Source organism: Diabrotica undecimpunctata, chromosome 8, assembly GCF_040954645.1.
Source record: "Diabrotica undecimpunctata isolate CICGRU chromosome 8, icDiaUnde3, whole genome shotgun sequence".
Taxonomy (NCBI): Eukaryota; Metazoa; Arthropoda; class Insecta; order Coleoptera; family Chrysomelidae; genus Diabrotica; species Diabrotica undecimpunctata.
This window is the reverse complement of record NC_092810.1, coordinates 17,656,843-17,678,674: the sequence shown is the minus strand read 5'-3', so window position 1 is coordinate 17,678,674 and position 21,832 is coordinate 17,656,843. Positions and strand designations below refer to the sequence as shown.

The 21,832-nt window shown below is 34.3% G+C and overlaps 1 protein-coding gene across 1 annotated transcript in view; it reads right to left on the bottom strand.

Annotated features, from left to right (window-relative positions):
• The window catches only part of LOC140447225 (intermembrane lipid transfer protein VPS13A-like), a 112,042-nt gene that overhangs the window by 77,524 nt on the left and 12,686 nt on the right, over positions 1-21,832 (bottom strand). The window contains exons 4-9 of the mRNA XM_072539753.1: positions 19,995-20,191; positions 15,090-15,538; positions 13,548-13,671; positions 10,056-10,384; positions 6,162-6,352; positions 1,312-1,593 (exon numbers count right to left, since the gene is read on the bottom strand). Of these exons, the coding sequence (XP_072395854.1) occupies positions 1,312-1,593; positions 6,162-6,352; positions 10,056-10,384; positions 13,548-13,671; positions 15,090-15,538; positions 19,995-20,191 (1,572 nt within the window). The remainder of the gene's footprint in view (positions 1-1,311; positions 1,594-6,161; positions 6,353-10,055; positions 10,385-13,547; positions 13,672-15,089; positions 15,539-19,994; positions 20,192-21,832) is intronic.

Genomic DNA, 21,832 nt, shown 5'->3' with positions numbered 1-21,832 from the left:
ACGATGTACTGGAAAATGGATTATCGCTAAGAAAAGCCGTAAAAAATACAAATTGTCCTACGGAACTTTAAATAACAAGTATCATGGAAGGAAGATTAAAAAAACAGGTGGACAATCTTTATTCACATATGAAGAAGAAGTAACCATTATAAATAGCATTTTAACGTGTGCAGATTGGGGATATCCTCTAAGTGCAATGGATTTTTCGTCAAAAGTTTTTTGGACAAAACTGGTAAAAGTGTATCCAGATTTAATGAGAATATTCCTGGAATTGACTGGGTAAATAGCTTGTTGAAGAGACACATTGATGTTTTTTTTTCTGTATAAATAAAGAATAGTACAATAAAAATACTGTGATCATTCTCACCCCGCATGATCAATATCACCCCATTGTAAAAATTCTAAAAACTGTCTGACCGGATTAGTCAGGGTTCACATATAAAGAAGAAATAGCCATTGTAAATAGTATTTTAACGTGTGCAGATTGGGGATATCCTCTAAGTGCAATGGATTTTAGAATGTTCGTCAAAAGTTTTTTGGACAAAACTGGTAAAAGTGTATCCAGATTTAAGGAGAATATTCCTGGAATTGACTGGGTAAATAGCTTGTTAAAGAGACACATTGATGTTTTTTTTTCTGTATAAATAAAGAATAGTACAATAAAAATAGTGTGATCATTCTCACCCCGCATGATTAATCTCACCCCTTTGTAAAAATTCTAAAAACTGTCTGACCGGATTAGTCAGGGTTAAGATTGATAATATTCTATTTAAAAGCACTACTGTTTCATGCTATAAAATCATCATGATCAATCTCAACCCAGTACAAGTTTAAGATTGATCACCTTTTTTTATGAGATAAGTGGATTTTCTTAATAACTAAGACAACACTCGTGTTAAATCACTACTCTTTGGATATTAATATAACACGTGAAGTGTGATCATTCTCACCCCGCATGGTAAATCTTACCCCTTTGTAAAAATTCTAAAAACTGTCTGACCGAATTAGTCAGGGTTAAGATTAATAATATTCTATTTAAAAGCACTACTGTTTCATGCTATAAAATTATCATGATCAATCTCAACCCAGTACGGGTCTAAGATTGATCACCTTTTTTTTATGAGATAAGAGGATTTTCTTAATAACTAAGACAAAACTCGTGTTAAATCACTACTCTTTGGATATTAATATAACATGTGAAGTGTTTAAATATAGAACAGTTACAAAAACGTTTAAAATATAAATCAAATAAAGTTAAAATTAATCAATCTCACTTCATTTCACGGTATTAAATCTAAAAGTTTTTTTTACCTTGGTATTGTCTTCAGGTTAGCCACGGAAATGGCACATATAGAAGAAAATGAAGTTTTAGGAACCACGTGCATTTCACTACACTTTTCCTTTCTAGCATCTTTCCAGTTATCACTAGTATCACAGAACAATATTTGGAGATCAGTGCAATTAACAAATATTTTGGTATACAATTGTTCTTCTAATTCCATTTGCGTTGAGTTTTCAGCGATGTATGCTTGTTGGCATAGTTCCGTTCTGACAGAGTAACGGCCCAAATCAACGACTAGTAAATATTCAGCCCTAAAAAATGTACAAATACAATTTTCCGACAAGTAGACAGTTTTGAGGTAAACAGTAATTAACAGTTAAATGTGAAAATTTAATATACCTATAAATAGTTAGCTTAGGTTAGGTTAGGTTACGGGTATAGGGTTGTGTTATAGAGTAGTACCTTTTATCAGAAAAGCCATATTGAGCGTCATAAACGATAGATGGTTTGTGATAACTGGTCCCCATAAGACTCTTAACTCTCACCCCTTTATAAACGGTCCCCTTTAAATCTACCAACAGCTTTCTTGGGAAGGTGGAAGAGTGGCCTGAAGTATCCATAAAGATCCTTTATGGATATTTAAAGAAAATCACTCTTAATGGCCAGCCCCGAAAGCCTCAAAATCAACGTCCCCTATAAGTACCGGCACTTCTTAAATAAAGAATGGATGCGAAGAATCTCCGAAATTGCTCTAATGAAAAAATTATATAAATTGGAACGTGGAATATTCAAAGCCTACTAAGAGCAGGAAAGATCAATAATGTAATTTAAGTAATAGGCAGGAATACTATTGTAACAGTAAGATTGAGTGAAGTAAGATGGCCCGTCTGAGAAGTTTCCCTCATGTCTTCATTGCTCTTTGACCTGTACTCTGAATGAATAATCAAACAGGCACTAGACGGCGCTGAAATTGGTATAAAAATAAACGGTAAATATATTAACAATATCAGGTTGCAGACGATACCGTTCTAATAGCAGAAAAAATGGAAGACTACTCAAACAAATGGATTCCAATTAAACGGAAGAAAAATTCTATAAAACTGCCATAATACCAGCTATGATGAACGAAATTGAATTTTGAACAGTGAAAAAGAAAGAAAAATATCAAAGGATGTGGCCGAAGTAAGGTGGATGAGTGGAGTGACAAAAAATAATAAAATCAAGAATGAGTATATTAGGAGATTCTTGTGGTAGCACCAAAAAAATGAGGTAACATGGGTTAAAATTTTTAGGAAATGTTAAACATTAAGATAATAATTACACAATACGAAAAATTGCTGAGTTGCAGGTTTGTGGAGACACAAACCAAAGAATAATATATAGTAATATATGGTTAAATGCTCGAATATATGAACTTTAATCAAATAAAAGGTAGATAGAGATTAAATCCTTGCTCAAGTACTTTCAATCTCAGAAATTTTGTCAAAAATATAGGCTATCGTAGCATTTCGATAAATGTTATTATATATTATTCAATGTTTATAACATTCATCGTAGTACTGGATAGCCTACATCTCAGAGAAGATGCTCTGAGAGCGAAAGTACTTGGGCAAGATTTAATAAAAAACTGTGCTCGATATCTGCCTTTTATTTGATTAAAGTTCAAAAAATATATGGTAGAAAGCACATTAATATTATGTGAGAAGGATATACAGTGTAGGTAAAAGTTTATGGTCGGTATGGTAAAATTTAACAGGATATCTAGCACAGATATAAAATCATATTTTCAGCTTATACGACAAAGATAACAATCATATTTCCCCTTGGTCTCCCCTCCATATTTGACGCCCATTGCCCATTGGTGAGACGATTAGTTCCGATCAGAGATATTTTACATATCTCTGGTTCCGATCCTAATATAAGAAACTAGAGGTGGGTCGTTGACATTTTAAATATACAAATAGTACTTACATTTACATTACACATTATTAAATCGCGAATTGTCTAAATTGACATTTAAAACCTTTAAATGTCATTTAAAAAGTTTTTCGACTTTTCTTGTTAGCCGTGTTCTTCTTTTATTTAAAATTAAACCAGATTTTGAACATGTGTTCACAAGGAACAGATTTTGTTACAATACTACAATATTTTATGAATATAGTGGTTCAGTTAGGATACACATGGCGATGGTTTTTCCACCATTGTAATGGACAGTTCCAATCTCCGTTCGAATTTTTTTGTAGGTACTATATCATCAGATAAATACATGCATTATATCTCTCGATACAGGTGTATGTTTAGATGAGTCATGTCCAATTCATCAAAAATACAACATAGATTTAAGTCATCTTTATCAGTTTCTTTTTTCTTGTACTGGTTGATTTTCAATAGTACAATCTTCTTTTTCTTTTTTTATAGAAGTAACCAGCTTCTTAACTCTTTCTTTTGTTTTTTTACCTTCATTTTTTTCAGAATATCAATGCATTTTAAATCCTTATTTGTCGTTAACAGATCTACGGTTTCTCACTGGTAAGCCAACTAGTTGATGGTTGATTCAAAAAAACTACGTTTTGTGTAGACGTAAAGAGAGGAGCAACGAACCCTCGTCGAATCGTCGACGAGGACTATTAGTTGATCTGAGAGACTACTACAAAACTAAAAATAATTCTTTCGGGACAGTGGACAGTCGGGCTATCGGTTAACGTTGAAAATAAAATAACTAGGTATTCGGATTAATGAATGAGTTTCGATTTACGATTGATCTGCATTTTCGAAGGTGATGGATACTTCCATTAATAAAAATATTAGTTTAGAGTAAAAGAAACAAATAGATATGGATTTACTAAACCTATGCAAAGACTCATTTCATCCGTTTTCCATAGTTGAAGAACGAGCCTTTAAAAAGTTTGCAAGGTGGATTCCTGGATATAAACCACCAACAAGAAAAACTTTGTCAGGTTCATTACTTTAGGAATGTTATATCAAAACTGAGCAAATTATTAGATCACAAGTTGTTAAAAAAGTAGGTAGAAAATATCTGTATTACTACTGACATCTGGACATCTGGAGTAACTGAGAGTTACATCGCACTAACAGGACAATATTTAACCGAAAATTTAGAATTTTATTTTATATGTTTATGTTTTATTAGGCTGCTGCCATTATTCAGAATTCAGCAAACATCGCATTTGAAATTAGTGAAATTATTAATCAGCGGGGTCTAAAACCAAAAGTACATTTTGCAGTAACTGATAATGCCTCAAATTTGGTCAAAGCTGTTAAATATGTTTTGGAATGAAAACATTTAAATTGTTTTGCTCATACGTTAAATTTATTGGTGGAGGACGCACTTAAATGCTGTCGTGTACAAATAGATAAAATAAAAAGTCTTTTTTCGACAATTCGGCAAAAAACACATTTCAAAAAAAGTACCTTATCTTCAGAAATGCTTTTAAATATCAATTACAACATAACAAAGTTCCCAAACGGCCAATCCAAGACGTGGAAACTAGGTAGAACTTCACCTATTACATGTTAAAAAGAATGACCGAGTTAGAAGGGGCAATCCGTTCCACATTGGTATTAGTTAATACAGACTTAGACCAAATCTAAATACTGAAGACTGGATTATTTGTTCTCAACTTTCCCAAATTTTACGGCCTTTTAATAAACGTACACCTGTATCGAGAGTCCATTACAATGGTGGAAAAACCATCGCCATGTATATCCTAACTTAACCATTATATTCATAAAATATTGTAAAAAATGTTCAAAATTTGATATTTAATTTTAAATAAAAGAAGAACACGGTTAACAAGAAGTAAAGTAGAAAAACTAAAATGTTTTTAAATGTCAATTTAGACGATTCGCGATTTAATAATAACGTGTAATGTAAATGTACGATTTACTATTTGTATTGTTTAGTTTATTTTTCAAGTTATAATAAATATATCCTTCATTAGTTTCTTTCACTTCAATAAATATACACATAAACGATAATATCCATTATGTTTGTTTATTTGAAACTACTGGTAACAATCAACTAGTTACTTGTTTACGAAAAACGATTCAGTTTCGTTAACGATAAAAATGTCAACGTCCCACCTCTAGTTTCTTATTTATCGCATGTGGAATACCGGTTCTGAAGTTGCTGAAATGGTATTGTTGGTGCAACGCGACGTTGCCAAATAATTTTGTATGAAGCTTGTTTATTGTTGGCGTTATAATACAGTTTATTATTTTATTGGAAATAAGGCACAATGTGACTTTAAAATAAGCTTATTTTGATGTTTAGATTTTTAATTCGGAAATCGTACTTCAAATACGAAACATTAATAAATTTTATTTATATAAAACGATTTCCGAAGTGGAAATCAAAATGTTAAATAACACTTATTGTAAAGTAAAATTGTGGCATATTTGCAATAAAAAACAGTAAGCTGCTATTTAAATCCATTTCGCCCAAATTTTATTATCTTAGATCTTAGAACATTGTTCAAATGCTAAAAAGACAACAGGTCAAATAAAACCAATAAGTTTGGCAACGTTGAATTTCCCCTTTTTTATTATTTCCACTCATGTATTTTCGGCGATATTTAAACGGCGGACCTAATATACCTCTCTTTTTAAACAGGTGTTTCTCACTCCATCTCACATAAGGTCCATACCGACCATAAACTTTTACCTACACTGTAGATTGTTGTGACCTAAGTTAGAAAATTATGGAGAATCATAGTTAGGGAATCCTACCGCGCTTATGGATGATGGTAAAGAGAATGATGACTGTGAAATAAAGAAGTATCAGTATTATGTTTTTATTTGCAGTGTATAGTGAGTTAACTGTGTGTTGTGTAAAAATATAACAATATATGAAACTTACTTCATATATGAACTAACTTCGGGTATCACAACATATGGAATTTTTATATTGAGATTAAATTCCCAACCCTGCAATAACTTATTCTTGACCGTTCTTGTTATTAACGTTGGTTTATTTGCTAAATAGTTAAACAAGCTCTTCGTATCACCTTTTTCCACAGTCAGAAAAGATTCGATTTCTTCAATTGATGGCTAAAAACGAATTTTAACAGTATTAGTGTGAAATAAAGACAAATTAATCTTGAATATCAGCTTTATCGTATATCAGTTACCATGCAGTCCTTACATAACCATACATCTCGTATTCTATAAGTATCCTATACAGATTTCAGTAAATGAACCTGAAATACGGTGATACAGTGTAATTTCCGAGTCATCACCGAATTGCATGAAAATTTGGATTTACTTACTCTGTCTTTATCTCTACTTACCCTCCACTACTTCACTTTTGGACTTATGTCGTGGGTTAATTTTTATTTTTTGGTAGTGAAAACTTCCACACTCCATTATCACTCACTGCTCCATAGATTTGCCTTAGTATTTTTCTTTCGAAACATCCTAACATGTTTTCATTATTTTTTGTTAGAGTCCAGGTCTCTGAACCCTATGTTGGGACTGGGCGTATTATTATTTTGTAGAATTTTATTGTTGTATTTCTCGATATAATTGTGGATTTAAGGAGATTGAGCCCTAAATAGCTTCTATTGTCCGTGCAAATTCTGCTATTTATCGCTGCGGTAGTATTATTTTCAGTGTTAAGGAGCGCTTCCAGGTATACAAATTCATTCACTGCTTCGATGACGTCGTCACTGCTTCTGCAACAAGTGGTCGTAGGATTTGTGGTTGCGTGCTTATTTTCATATACTTCCTTTTGTTGGTGTTTATTGTTAAACACATTTTTGTAGCTGATTCTTTTAATGCTACGTACCCCTCTCGTACAGTGTTTTTCGTTCTCCTAACAATATTCATACATCATCAGCGTAGGCAAAAGTTTGTACTATATTGAACCAGTGGTTGTGATTTGTGACATACGTATTACTTTTTCCAGAGCCAGATTGAACAGTATATAGGATTGTTTTAAAAGGTTCAGACAGTTCCTCTGAATTCGTACTCTACATTTAAGTTTTTCAAGAGTTAGTTTTGTTAAATTTACCAACTGATTTGGTATTCCTAGCTCTTTCATTGCTTTGAACATTTCTCTTCTATTCACAGAGTCTTAGGCTGCTTCGTGGTCTATAAATATGTGATAAGTAGTATCAATTCCATATTCGAGTGTTTTTTCTAAAATTTTTTTCAGGGATGCAATCTGATGAATTGTTGATTTACCACCTCTGAAACCAGCCTGGTATTTTCCTACTACACGTTCTATCCATATGATGCCATACGGTGACGTAGTACTGTGAAAAATATTTTATACGCTGCATTTAGAAACATAATTCATCTGTGGTTAGAGCATTCAAAGATATCTCCTTTTTTGTGTACGGTGCAAAGTATTCCAATATTCCAATCATTGGGGAGGGATTTCTGTGTCCATATTTCTTTTATAAGTTGCTGTAATGCTATTATGGTATCATGGCCACAGTCTTCATATAGTTCAGCTGGGAGATTATCTAGTCCGCGTGATTTGTTTCTGTCTAGTATCTTTAACTTCAAGAATCGTTGGTGGTTTCTCTTCCCTCTCGTTTGTTCTCCTTACCACATTTCTTTCGTCTTTCAGGTTTTCTTCTTCTTCCTCTATATTAAGTGCCTGGTTAAAGTATTTTTACGATAAAATATGAGTCATATTAAAAACCTGTAAACATGTTGTTTATTCTCACTTCTGTTCTAGTATTTTCTCTGAGCCGCTATAAAAACCAGTCTGGGTTCATTCGAGGCAATTCAGGTCAACATCCATGGGTTTCGAGAGATTCCATGCTAACGGCTGTTTTGGTATATATAGCGGGACTTTCATTGTGTGGGGCAGTCTGAAGATAATATCATTTTTAGCATTTTTATAATAAATTAAGTTAATAAATTAGACTAATAAACTCAGTACAGTATTCCACACATCTATTTAATACATCTTTCCTTGTTGTTAATAGGTCGCCATTCTGACTTCTGCATTGTATTGTGGTTGCCTTGAATTCTTTTCTGTTCATGTTAACTTTCTTATAGAATGTTCTGAATTCTTTCTCTCTCTTGAGGTTTTCTATATATTAAGTTCTTTATTTCTGTCTTTCTAAACCCCTTAAGTGGTTTTGTCTTTTTTTGCGTATCCTCTTTTCTTCTCCTTCTCTTTGTTTGGTATTTCTCTACAGTTGTTCTAATTTGTCGGGTAAGTGTCTTTTCGTAGGCTTCATTTTTTTCTTTTGTTGCATTTTTGCATTCATCGTCAAACCAATGATTTTTACGGGCACAAATTTCTGTTCCTTTGCTGCTGCTTCAATGTCTTTCTTTCGTTATTCTGGTTGTATAAACAATATATAAATAAAAAAAAATGTAAAGCGGTAACGATCAGTTTCATTTGGGGTGTTAATTAGGGGGTGTCTACGATTTTTTTATCAAAAAAGGAGCAACTTTATTTTGAGCATAACCCGCTTAGTTCTGATGTTAGAAACTTTTTTAAACAACAAAAATAAAGATTTTTTTAAACACTTTTCGTGTTTTCCCCGAAAAGTGCTTATTTTTTTTTGTTTTTTCACGTTAAAATGTAAAAGACACCATTTTTTTTTCTTTTTTTTATAAGCTACATTTTTACTAGGAATTTTTTTTCCGATAAAATACAGTAGACTCCCTCTATAACGAGAACTGAAATGGCAGACTAATTACCTCGTTATAAGCCGATCTCGTTATATCAGGCAACAATAATACTGTGCATGCATATGAATATGTAGTTTTCTAAAACATTAACTTCCTATAGTGAAACCATTCGGAGCAATATAAGATGCTAATAAATTGTTTGAAAGGCGTTTTTGAAAAAACGTTGTTTACTTTTATTGTCAATGAAATACATTAAAACAAAAAAGAGTTTTTTTTATCGTCAATGATATAGGTTAAAACAAAAAATCTGTACTTGCATTTTTCCCAACTACATAATGTATAAAGCCCATTTTCACGGATAACATAAACTATTGCTTCTGCAATTGGAAGAATTCTGTCATTTTTGCCTGCTTTAAATTTGTTCAGTATTATTCTATCTATCATATTTTCTAAATATGTGAAACAGTTGTATTTATTGTAAAGAAGTTTATTGCGGGCGGCAGTTATATGTATTGCGGGGCCGTTTAAAAAGGTATTTATTTATAGCTACGTCCGGGCCAAAAACGTAAAAAAACACGTTTTTCAATTTTATTTTCTCTCGTTATAACCAAATTTGCCTCGCTATAGAGGGTTATAGGTCAATAGAAATTTTACGGGACATCTAATGTACCTCGTTATAAGCGAAACCTCGTAATAACCGTGTTCGTTATAGAGGGAGTATACTGTACTTACTTTTGAGTTATCTTTAAAAACCTTCTGAAAACGTGTTTTTTTTTGAAAATTTTACTCGCAAATAACTAAAAAAGTATTGACTTAGTAAAAAAACTCTATGGAATAAAAGTTGCTTAGAATTAGTTAGTTTATCTATTTCCGGACTTATTTTGAACGTATGCTTTTTCACCCCCGAGAAAGGGTGGCTTTCACCCCCCAAGTAAAAGCAACTCTGGGCTCATGTCCAAAAGTGAAGTAGAGGATAAAAGGAACCTGAATCCAAATTTTCAAGCAAATCCGTCGTGACGAGGTAAATTAGGCTATAAAACGGTCATTAGGTTTTTAAATGCAATGACTAAAAATATATTTCTTAATGTTTTGCCCTATAGCTGAGTGATAATTTTAAGTTAAAGCTCAAATAAATCTTAAATAAAAGTATACTTGCCTTATTGTATATACATTCAACAGAGTCCATAACAATATTTAGCTTATATTTACACACGGAATTGCTTGGTAGCTTGTCTAAATCCATTTTAAAAAAGTATGCCGGACTATCGCTTAGGTGCTCAGAAGAAATGATCGGCATCAAATGGTCTTCATTACTAGCTCCCTCTAATATAATACCTTCAATTTTCACCGAAGCTCTAAATGTTTCTTCGATATAATTGGGTTTAAGGTTGAACAAAGCCTGTGTCATAGTTAATACAGCTACTTCTTTGTAGTTATTTGTCAAAGTTATACTTATAATACCTAACCGGAAATTGTACGTATGCTCTGAAACAGATATATTTTATATTAGGTACAGAAGAACTCCGATTATGGGTGTGCGGATTATCCGCGCTATGATCTCCCATAATTCAAATTGAATTTTTGAGGTTTTATTGATAAAACCTCGAAATCCACCATATATTACTCGATGGAAACTCTCTATATGTCGTGAGAAAAACGCATCCTGCAATATCGATAGCGCAATTTCTCGGGAAATCTCTGGAAATCATTCGCTTGTCATCAGCCGCTGCGTATTACCAAAGAATATAGACGCATATATGCGTCTATATTATCTGGTATTACGCCTAATGTGTGAGATTTAGTTGCGCTCGAGAGAAAAGCCATTATTCTGCTATATTCTTAACACGTGTCATTCAACATTTCGATGAAGCACTTTTCAAGTGGTTTCTGTAGAAAATATCGGAGGAGGTACCAATCTCTGGGTCAATGTGTACTAAGTAAGAATACTTAAAAATTAAGAACTGTTTAATCGAAGTGGTTTGTTTCATTAGTTTAAAAAAGGTCACGGAATTCGTAAGCTTACCATTCAAGGCAAAATGCTTAGTGTCAAACGAAGAAGCAATGGTGGAACATTGCTTCTTCCCATTCAACAAGAACTAGAGACCATAATCACAGAAAATAATCTACAATCTACAACTTTCTCAAATTTATACCGCTGATGAAACAAGGTTTTACTGGCGAGCAATACCTATAAAAGCCTTGGCTGCAAGTAATGAGATGAGTACACCAGGGTATAAAAAAAGTAAAGACTGGATAACGGTGTCAAAAAATTCTCGCGCTTTTAAATACATAAAACCATAGAATCTCCCAGTTCACTATTATATCCAGCACGCTGCCTGGATAACTTGTGATATCTTCCAAGATTGGTTCCATAAAAAGTTCACTCCTGAAGTAAAGTTTTATTTGAAAAAAGAAAAGTTGCACAACAGGCCCTTCTTCTTCTGGATAATGTAGGTAGTCATCCAAATGAGGTAGACCCACGATCTGACGATGGAAATGAATTTGTTCTTGTTTTTTAGGCCAATTTTACATCAATTGCTCACTAATGGATCATGGATCAAGGTGACATTGAGACAATGAAATAGCTCTACCGAAGAGCATGTATGATGGACTTGTTGAATAAACTTTTGTAAATGTTTACCATCAAAGATGCAATTTTTACAGAAGACTATCAAAAGAGGTCTTTACAAAATAATGATGCTAAAGAAACATCAAGATATCATTGAATATGCTGATAAAGGTAAAGAAACTACCAAAGCTGAACTAATTGCAATAGTACGCAACGCCGATGAGTTAGAAGAAATTGATGAAACCGACATTGACACATGGACACAGTCTGGTAAAGATGAGCTAGGTAATTGGCTCATCTGTGTCCTTTATCTCAACTGTTTTCACAAGGACGATGGCATGGTATCTGAACAGACGCCGAGGCTGAGCGTTGGATTCCCTTTACGTTAGATGAACTGGCTATGGCGGTGGTTTCCCTTAAGTTTGACAGGACTTCCGGTCTAAATGGTGTCCTGCCTGAGGCGGTTGTACGTCTGGGCCGTTTGAAGCTCACGTGACTGCTGGAGCATATGAATACTCTTCTTGCCGCACAGTTGTTCTCGAGGCTTGTGCTACTGCCTAAATTCAAGGCAGGAAAATATCGTCATATTTGCCTTCTTCACGGTGAATTGGAGCTAATTACCAAAGGGTCATCCTAATTCTCTTTGACGTCCGAAATGCTTTTAATATATTGCAGTAGGGTTACGTAATGAGCTCTTTGGAAGAAAGGAACTGTTCCAGGTATCTGGGAGTAACGTGATCGCTGATTATCTGTGGAACCTGGCATGTGACGGGGTCTTAAAATGCGAATATGGGGAGGGTGTTACCCGTGAAGTTACTAATCCCGGACCTTCGAAGCTGGGTGGACTGTGGGCATAGATAGCTGGATTATTACCTGACTCTAATGCTCACAGGTCATGGCTGCTTCTGTAGCTAACTTGTTAGGTTTAAAAGGGTACGGTCCGATCAGTAGCTTAACTGTGGTCTTTCGGATACTGTGGCGCACACGATGTTAGAGTGTGGGCTTTGAACAGATGAAAGAGAGAAGCTTGAAAGAGAGTGTAACTGCAGAATGTTTGATTCCGTGAGAGAAATGATGGAGAATATGATGAGGGATGAGTGGTGATGAACACGGATCTACAAATTTATCAGGGAGCTGCTTTCCTCAAAAGAACGATAGGAAAGGGAACTCATAACAGAATTCTAAAACGAGCGAGTAGCACCTCGGAGGGATCGGACTGTCGCAGTCCGAAATAGGAGAAAATTATAGAAAAACGACGTGAGAGAGATGGCAGCTTCGCTAAGGCAGGGGGTTGAAAGTTTTTAGTGTTTCGTGTGAGTCTGGTTTTCCCGATGAATGTGTGGGAGAAAGAATGGGAATTGGTTAATAGCAAGGCATCAGAAAAGATGTTTGGGCTTAACCAGCCCTTCCATCCTGATGTCTGGAGTGATAGAGGAGCGGTCTTTAGTTGGACGCCGACCGTCTCGGTGACGGGACGAAGTGTCAAAGTCTAACCCCCTCGTGCATCTCGTTCTTCGTTAGGTATTAGAAACCCAATACTAGCTGGGTAAGTCACAGGTGCCTGTATGTAGATTTTTCTTCTTCTCTTTAAAGATATAAAAAAAGGTTATTAGCTTCACAGCAATGACGATATTGTCGAATTAGTCTTGAATCAGCCCGGTACGTCACAACCTTATCCAAAAATGAGAGTCGAGACGAAGAAAATGATGGAACCGTATCAATCAAAAGAGTGACAAATTAGGAGGCTGAGGAAGCTGGAAATATTTTACCAGATTATGTACATACATAAAAAATAAATATTCGGATTATCTGTGCTTTTCGGATTATCTGTGCTTTTCGGATTATCTATGCCGAGAAGTACAGATAATTGAGGATCTACTGTACTTACAAAAAAATGGAGCTGTACTATTCTGATAGTGATCATTAAATAATATAATAAAATATATATTTTTTGTTTGTATATACTCGTATTTGTCAAATTAATATGTTTTACCGAACATGAATTTATTTTGTATTTTAAAGTTTGTCAATTTTCTTTCTTGTCGTTCTTTATGTTATTATATAATTTTAAAATTTTACCTATTCTCTCCTTAAAGCTGTCCTCCTTCTCATCAAAATACCCTATCTTCTCACATAGTAATATTCTTTCTGGAGAAGGCAACATTGACCAAAAGCTTTTTTCTCCTATACTTCTTTCTTGAACCTGAATAAAGTCAATTAAAGTAAAGAAAATCATGAAGAAAATATATAAAATACTTTATACATATATAAAAATTAATTTAGTGATTTACGACTACAAACAATAATAGACGACTGAACCGTAATATCTTACTAATATAGAGTTAGTTTCAACGATATCATCCTATCCTGTTAAACTATTTAGGTCACACAGGGCCGCCCAGAGCCAGGCCGGGCCCCGGGGATGAGACCCGGCCGCCCCCCCCCCAAACCCAGTTGAACGAAAATTTCCAAAAATCTGATAACTCATAAACTGGGATATGTAATAGTGAACACTCATGCTATTGACACAGGAAGGAAGAAAATTAAAACAGTTTTAACAATTAAACTTTGTTTTTAATTATTTACAATAGAACCGAAAAAGCCGAAAATTGCAATTGAAACCTGTGACGAAGGGGGTATATAGGATCGGTAGTGAGTCAGGACGTAAACTCGTAAACAAACAGACCTCGCGCCAAGGTGCTTCTGCGAATCGTGTGGCAGTGGCCGATAGAGCGAGCTTCCGATCAGGGGCTCCCACGCGCAATGTATTCCCGATATATTTTTATTAATTATGCACTTATGCAAAGAAATAATTTCTTGCATATTGCCTTTTCCAAATGCATAATATTCCTTATAATAATTTCATAATTAAAACCGCAAGCAAATTCAATCTGTTGTAAAATATTTTAATAAAAGGAATTTTTTTAAATTCGCTAACGGGGGATTTTGCCACCACCCTGCCCCTCCTCTGGTCGGGCCTGAGGTCACACAGGTGATGTTAAAAGATATTTGGTGTATATCCCACAAATATGTTTTAAAAGATCTATACTTTTAAGAAACCCTGTTGTATCTGATTTAAAGCTACGTTTGTTAGACGATCAGGTTGTAAAATAACTGTTACATGTATTTATGGTGTAGGCAAATAATTACCATACACTTCTTCAAAATATGCATGTCGCTATTTGCACTTTCGGTTGCTCTAAATGTATTGTAAGAGCACAAGAGGTGTAGAAAGTCTATCAATGCTTGGTGCTGAACAGGGCTGCCTCTTAGCTTAGAAACTCTATGGCAAGAACTGTGAAAATAATCACCAAAACCACGGGTAAGGCACCCAATGTGATTGACAGTCCTTTCGAGGCCTGAAATGTACCCATTGTAAGAGCACTAAAGGTATAAAAGGTCTGTTAATGCTTAGTGTTGAACAGAGGTGATCCTTAGCCTAGGAACCTGTGAGAAGAGATCATGCAGATAATTTCTTTATTTACTTTCTGGATAGCTCATCTGAGCAATTAGATATAAATAAAATTTGGTCATTATAGAAGTGCAATAAAAGGTGCAGCAATATTTTTTATTATTTTCTACAATAGAACATTTTAATAAAGAAAAAAATCTTTGACTTACCGTTAATCTGGCTTGTTGTCTCGCGAGCACAACGTTAATTATAGACAAATTATCTTCATATTTCTGCAAATCCATTTTTAACTCTGTGTCATTCGGATTGAGTAAAATTTGTTTGTAAGTTTCCATATATTCTTTATAATTTTGCCGCACTCTCCTAATCCTGCTCCAAGTGTACGGCTTTACCCTTTGTTCCAATAAGGCATAACTGGAATACCTCCACCAAATTTTCTGATTGTCTAAGATACTTTCAGTGGGTCTTATAGATAGGTACTGCCAGCTAATTAACATTCTTTCCATAGAATCTGCGGTAGCTAGTATCGAGTCATATTGATCTTTGGTTAATTCTATGTTACAATCTTGGATGATGACATCGGTATAGAGTTTGGTTACTTGTCCAACTTGAGATTTGCTTATGACCATTTTGATTTTTGTTGACATGGGATTCACAACTATAATTACAAAATTACCATAGTCAGTGTATTAAATTTTTAAAATGTATCAATTATTAACTAACCCTTTAGGTTATCATGCAGACATAGATATGTTTATAGATATATGATACAAATAGACTGACTGTTGGCATACCAGTGTTCCCCCAATTCGACAGAGAAAACTGACGCAAAGCAGTCCCTGCATCTCTTTCTAATGGGCCGGATTTATCGACTACGTGACCTTCTCATAGGTCATTTAGGTCAAAAGGGCCACTTTGTACAAAATTCTAGTTGGAACCAAAAATTTATATAAAGATACTATGTACATCCACAAGCACAACGATGTAAAGATAACAAGGAAGAATTGATAATCTTCACTTAAAAAGAAACAAAGATTTAAAGAAATAATAAGTATCAGACTATCATTTTTTCATCTATCTATCAGTCCTAAAAGTTTTGTCACCAAATTCATTCATTTGCTTTAATATTAACAAGAACAAAATAATACCAAGTGGCCTTTGGAAACAAAAGTTTATTTATATCGTTTAGTAGTGTCAGTTGAGATTTATTTATTTTGAAGGTTTCGATTTAAGATGCCGATAAATGAGAGATATATTAACAAAACATTTCATTCGCAGAACTATTTATAAAACAATAACTGAATGCGAGCAAGGAATACCATGTCTGAATCTCCTAAAAAGTGGAAGGCCACGTGAATTTATTGCACAAAGGTCAAAGGGATTGGAAGATTGGAGAAAAAGAAGATTCGGGAGGCAAAAACCAAGGTCGAAGTGTCAACGAGGAGACTGACTCGTCACTACAGATCTTGAAAGAGATAATAATAATCTCAAGCGCAACTCCTTTCTATACTAAGATGCTGTCGTCAACTGAGGCGGGTACACTTTGCCAATGAAAAAATTATTATTTTAGATGACGAAAAGTATTCCACTTCTGTAGTAATTCGAAAATAAAAAAAAAACAATGGATTTTATACGGCAACGTATAAGAATACCCTGATAATGGTAGATATAAACATAAAGCGCAATTTGCAGATAAAATCCTTGTTTGGCAGCTCAATTACTAACGGTAAGGGGTTTATCCAGAGGCGGCGCAAGATCATACTTTTATGTGGGCAAGATACATTTTTTAAAACAAAAATCATGTGTCATTTCAAAAAATTTATTTAAAAATCCTTTATAAAAGGTATAGAACTTAAACAACCAATCGGGCTACATCACAAAACGATTTCGGAATCTATATTCCATCATCAGTGTGTCCTGAAAGTGTATAACCACTTTAATTAAAGAAAATATGAAATTTAAAATTTTGACCAAGGATAATACAAAATGTGGTTAATACTTACTAAGTGTACATGTTTTGAGCCACTAAATATTTGGGTAAAAACCCGTTAAATTTTATTAATTTAAATTTAAGTTACCTACATTATTGGACCTGATATGCTATGATGTTAAAGTTACAATTGGAATTGACAATATGGCAACGTAAGACTCTACTGGAGGTTGCTGGTCCTGAGACAAAGTGTCTACGAGGACTTGTTGATAGCAACTGATTGAAATGACAATATTGATATGTTAGGATGGAAGTCCGAGGCTCGTCACCGGTTCTTTGAGCTTTTTTTTTATTTTTATATATGGCAGGCTGCTAACCTAACCCTACAACCCTCCTCCTTTATCCGGGCTTGGGACCGGCAACATCACCCACCAAGCTACTCGATCCACCTAGTGGGCAATGCAGGCGGAGATTTGAAGAAAGCGTTTGATAGAGTGAAAATTCGGGACGCGATACATTTATTTTATGAAAAATGAATATCACTGGATTTAGTAAAAACCATTGAGAATATATATAAAGATAATATAGCTATGGTAAGATATAAAGGAAAAATATCGCAACCTATCAAATATGAAACTGGCATTAGACAAGGAGATTCGCTGAGCCCATTAATATTTAATCTGATAATGGATGAAATCATGAAATCAAGTTAAAAAAAGAAGAGGATATAGAATGGGAGAAAAGGAAATAAGGATAATATGCTACGCCGACGACGCCATAATAACAGCCGAAAATGAAGATGACGTACAAAGATTAATTAAAGAATTCGAAGATACGGCGCTCATATACAACATGGAGATCTCAACAGAGAAAACTAAAACGATAGTGATATCAGCGGAACCGAGACGATGTAAACTAGTCGTAAATAACAAAATAATAGAACAAGTGATGGAAACTAAATACTTGGGAATAAAACTGTTAAGCTACGGAAAAGTGGAAGAAGAAGTACAAAAACAAGTGAACATGGCAAACAGAGCAGCAAGATGTCTCAACAACACAATCTGGAGAGACAAATACCTCACAACGGAAACGAAAACCAGGATATACAAAACAACAATAAGACCGATAATGACGTACACAGCGGAAACAAGAGCAGATACGGCGAAAACACAAAGACTACTGGAAACAACAGAAATGAAAGTCTTACGAAAAATAACAAACCAAACTTTAAGAGACAGAGTAAGAAGTGAGGAAATACGAACGAGATGTGGTAAATACGAGCGAGATGTGGTATAGAGGAAATAAACGCGTGGACCAAAAGAAGAAAAGTGGAATGGACAGAAAATAGAATAGTACGAATAGCAAGAGACAAATCGCCAAATGGAAGAAGATCATTGGGACGACCGAGGAAAAGATGGTCAGACAACGTCAATTGAGGCTAAAAACCGAAGTAAAACAGGCATTAAGCCTATTTATAAAGTAGGAAGAAGAAGAAGAAGGATGGAAGTCGGAACAAAACAGTCAGTGTAACTTGAGGTATTTGTCTAAATATGATAGAAGCCAGCAATATTTAAAATTGAATAAGTTAAAATTATAATAAAATAACAGTAGGAACCATCAATGTTGTAGTTTGAATTATGAATTTATTTTAAATTTACGTTAAGAAAATTGAAATTTTTTTTTTAATTAATGTAGGTGGACTGAAGTTTGGTGAAATTTTGTGGGTACAGATAGGCAACCAACTATACAACTGTCTAAATTAAGTGGTGGTAAACTAAAGATTTTTACACTAAAGATTTTAAACTAAAGATTTTGTTTAATTATATACCTTTTATAAAGGATTTTTAAGTAAATTTTTTGTGATACATGGTATACAGCCAGCTACAGGAACTTAGTTTCCTTGTGGATGTGTTATGTTATTATTGAACTTTCATTCATGCAAAATCTAGTCACACTTACAACTAACCTACATAAGGTCCTATAAGACCTACCAACCTACCAGACCTACCAAATTGTTTAATTACGTGCTCGTAATCTAGCTGTACAACTGTTTTTCTTCACATCACAAATAATATCAATAGTTAAGTACTAAGCTACGTATTTATTATTTTATAAGTAGCTATAGTTACAAAACAACGTTTTGAAACAGTAAACCACAGTTCACTGTTTCAAAACTGTTTGACGAACGGGGAATACTCTATTTTGTTTTGGGCGGGGACGTACAGCGGAAATTCTTCGTTAGCGATAGAAATGCAATTTCAAGGCGATACCATTTTCTAGGCCAGCGTTGACGTGCATTGCAGCGGGATTTCTCGCAAGCGAGAGCGACGCAAGTACTTTTTTCAGCGCGTTTATGGCTTAGGATTAAGTAATACATAAATCTCCATGGCGCGAGGCCCCTGGGACCGCGAGGCCGTGGGCTGTGGCCCACGTCTCCTACGATTTACGCCGCCTCTGGGTTTATCTCGACCTTTTGTGGGAAGAGTGGTGGGTGAAGCTTTGAATCAGAGCTATATTGATAGCTGTGATTTCAAATTGCTTTAGTTTGTTTATGATCATCAGGATAATGACAATATCATGTTTTGGTCAGAATTAGCATCGTACCATTACTCAAGAGATTTTGTTCCCAAAAACTATAATCCTCCTTTCCTGCAGGCTTGTTCAATAAAGGATTTTTGGGTTTTCCTGTCTAGGCAAGTTTATCATGGAGGCTGGGAAACCCAAGACGAAGAACAATTAAGACAGCTAATTTACGAAAAACTGAGAGCAATTAATCTGAATTCCGCCTATTATAGGAACTCATAAGACATTCGAAGAAATTTGCGTCTGGTACAGCAGAAGAAATCACTCCACATAACTCGATAGTATAGTTTAGGTAAGTGCTAAGTTGCTATGTATGATAACTAGTTAGTGTTTAAAAAGATTTCTCCATTAAAAAATCCGATAACTATTTCGTGCCAAATTTTTAGGACATATGTTAAAACGTGACTCAAATGTACAAATCGAGATTTTAGCAAATTTAAAGAAATTGTCTGCCCCTTGTATAAACTACATTGAAAACTCTTACTACCACTTTTATGTTTACTACTATAACCATTACATTATAATATGTTTTACGGGAACTAAAATTTTTAGGAAAACAATACATTGAACCTTTATTAAATTTAAGGAAAAATGTACATACCAAAATTGAATTCTTCTTCATTCATTGAGTAATTCTGCAGACTAGCGGCCATAGTGTTTCTCCATTGGTAGTACTGTGATGGAAGGTCCCATTTTTTAAGCGATGCATCTGTATTCCAATATATTGAAAAGGCATCCAATTTGACCAAATAGTAACAGGTTTCTGCATTTTTGTCATATTTTGATGGTCGCCATTTACTAAAATCAAATGTAATGTAGTGATAAAATATTTGACCATTTTTTTCTATCTGTCGGACGAAGCTGTGATTTTAAAACAGTTCTAGAAAAAACACACACGTTTGCAATAAATTTTTAAATGTCAAAAATAACGTAGGTATTGGAAAATTGCGAAATCAGGGATACTTTTGACATTTTACGTAAATAACTTATTAATCGGGTACATTCTGGCAAACTGTTCATCGTCTACAGATAACAAGCCAATATTATTGAAAGTTATTGGGTTAAGGGATTTAAAAAAAATGTTACAGCAGTTCCTTTAGATTTATTTTTGATAGAAAAAGTTCTTTGATGAAAAAGAAAACGTATTCAAAATCTAGATAGTTCTAGATGTCATCGAAATAGCTCAAAGTGTCTCGTAATATTTGGAACATCAGATAGTTAAAGCAGATTTTGAGGCATTTGGGCGGGACAGTGTGACGTCACTGTCGGTAAGGGTTGAATCTGCATTAGCGACCAACTCGTAACTAAGCACAGTTCAAAACCTTAGTCAAGACCAGAACCATTTGTTAACTGTCGATCAGTCAACTTGGCTAAGGTTTTTCCTTTCTGTGGTCAGTTGTGGGAACTTAATTCCTTAGAGACCTATATCTACTAATATTTCTAGTGGAACTTTTTGGGAGGGTTCTGGCTGTTGATCTAGTCAACCTTTTGACCTTATTCTTTGATTCTTCTTTCCTTGCCTGGAAATTTCTGCGATCATTTTGTAAATGTCATATTTTTCCGCAAATAAAACGTCTTCTGTTTTTATTTTGATTTTTTCTTAAGATTTTGCAGTATGCTTGAAATTTGGTTTGTTGGTTATCAGCGGAAGAGGCTTCCTCATTTTCTCGAAATCTTATTTCTTTTTATTTTGAACCAGCTCTGGAAATACTTTTCGCCGCTTCATACTCCTGCGCTGAAATTATTGATAGTCAGTTAATGAGTACCTGTATTTGTTACAGAAAATCATTATGTGCCTAAGGGTACTCCAAATCCATTAATGTTTTAATATCGGCTTCATACTATTGCAACCTTTCGTTACGTTTTTGATATCGAACTCTCAGCTAACTTTGAAAAACCTTCTGACCATATCTAAAGCTTGAACTAGAGAGGTAGAACTGGATGCATCCTGGTGAGAAAATTGCAAGATGGTTGCTGCCTGTCCTTAAAGCGACACTATCAAGAAAGTTACCATTTCTTTCTCAGTCCAACCATATGCTCTAGTTGCAGCTTCGAATTGGAGTTTCTCATGCTGTTTGACCATAGAATGTGGCTGATTTTAAAATTTTAGTAGTTCTTATTGTTCCTGTTTTAACTATAGAAGATGATGAACCTATTTGTTTTGATTAGGCATTAATTACTGAAACAATATTAGATACGGAAGCTTGGGTACCAATTTTTCTTTCTAACTCAGCTACTAATCCTTCTAAATCAGATTTAAATGGTTTTGTTCTTCAGATTCAGGATTGTTGAAATTAAAGCGTTTTGTTGTTGTTCTATTTTATTATCTAAATTATTCTTTAAACAGTCTATTGTTCCTCTAATTTGTCTATACCAATAGTAATTTGACTTATCTCTAACTTAAAATTTTCTCCTTCTCCTCTTTCTTTTCCTCTTAAT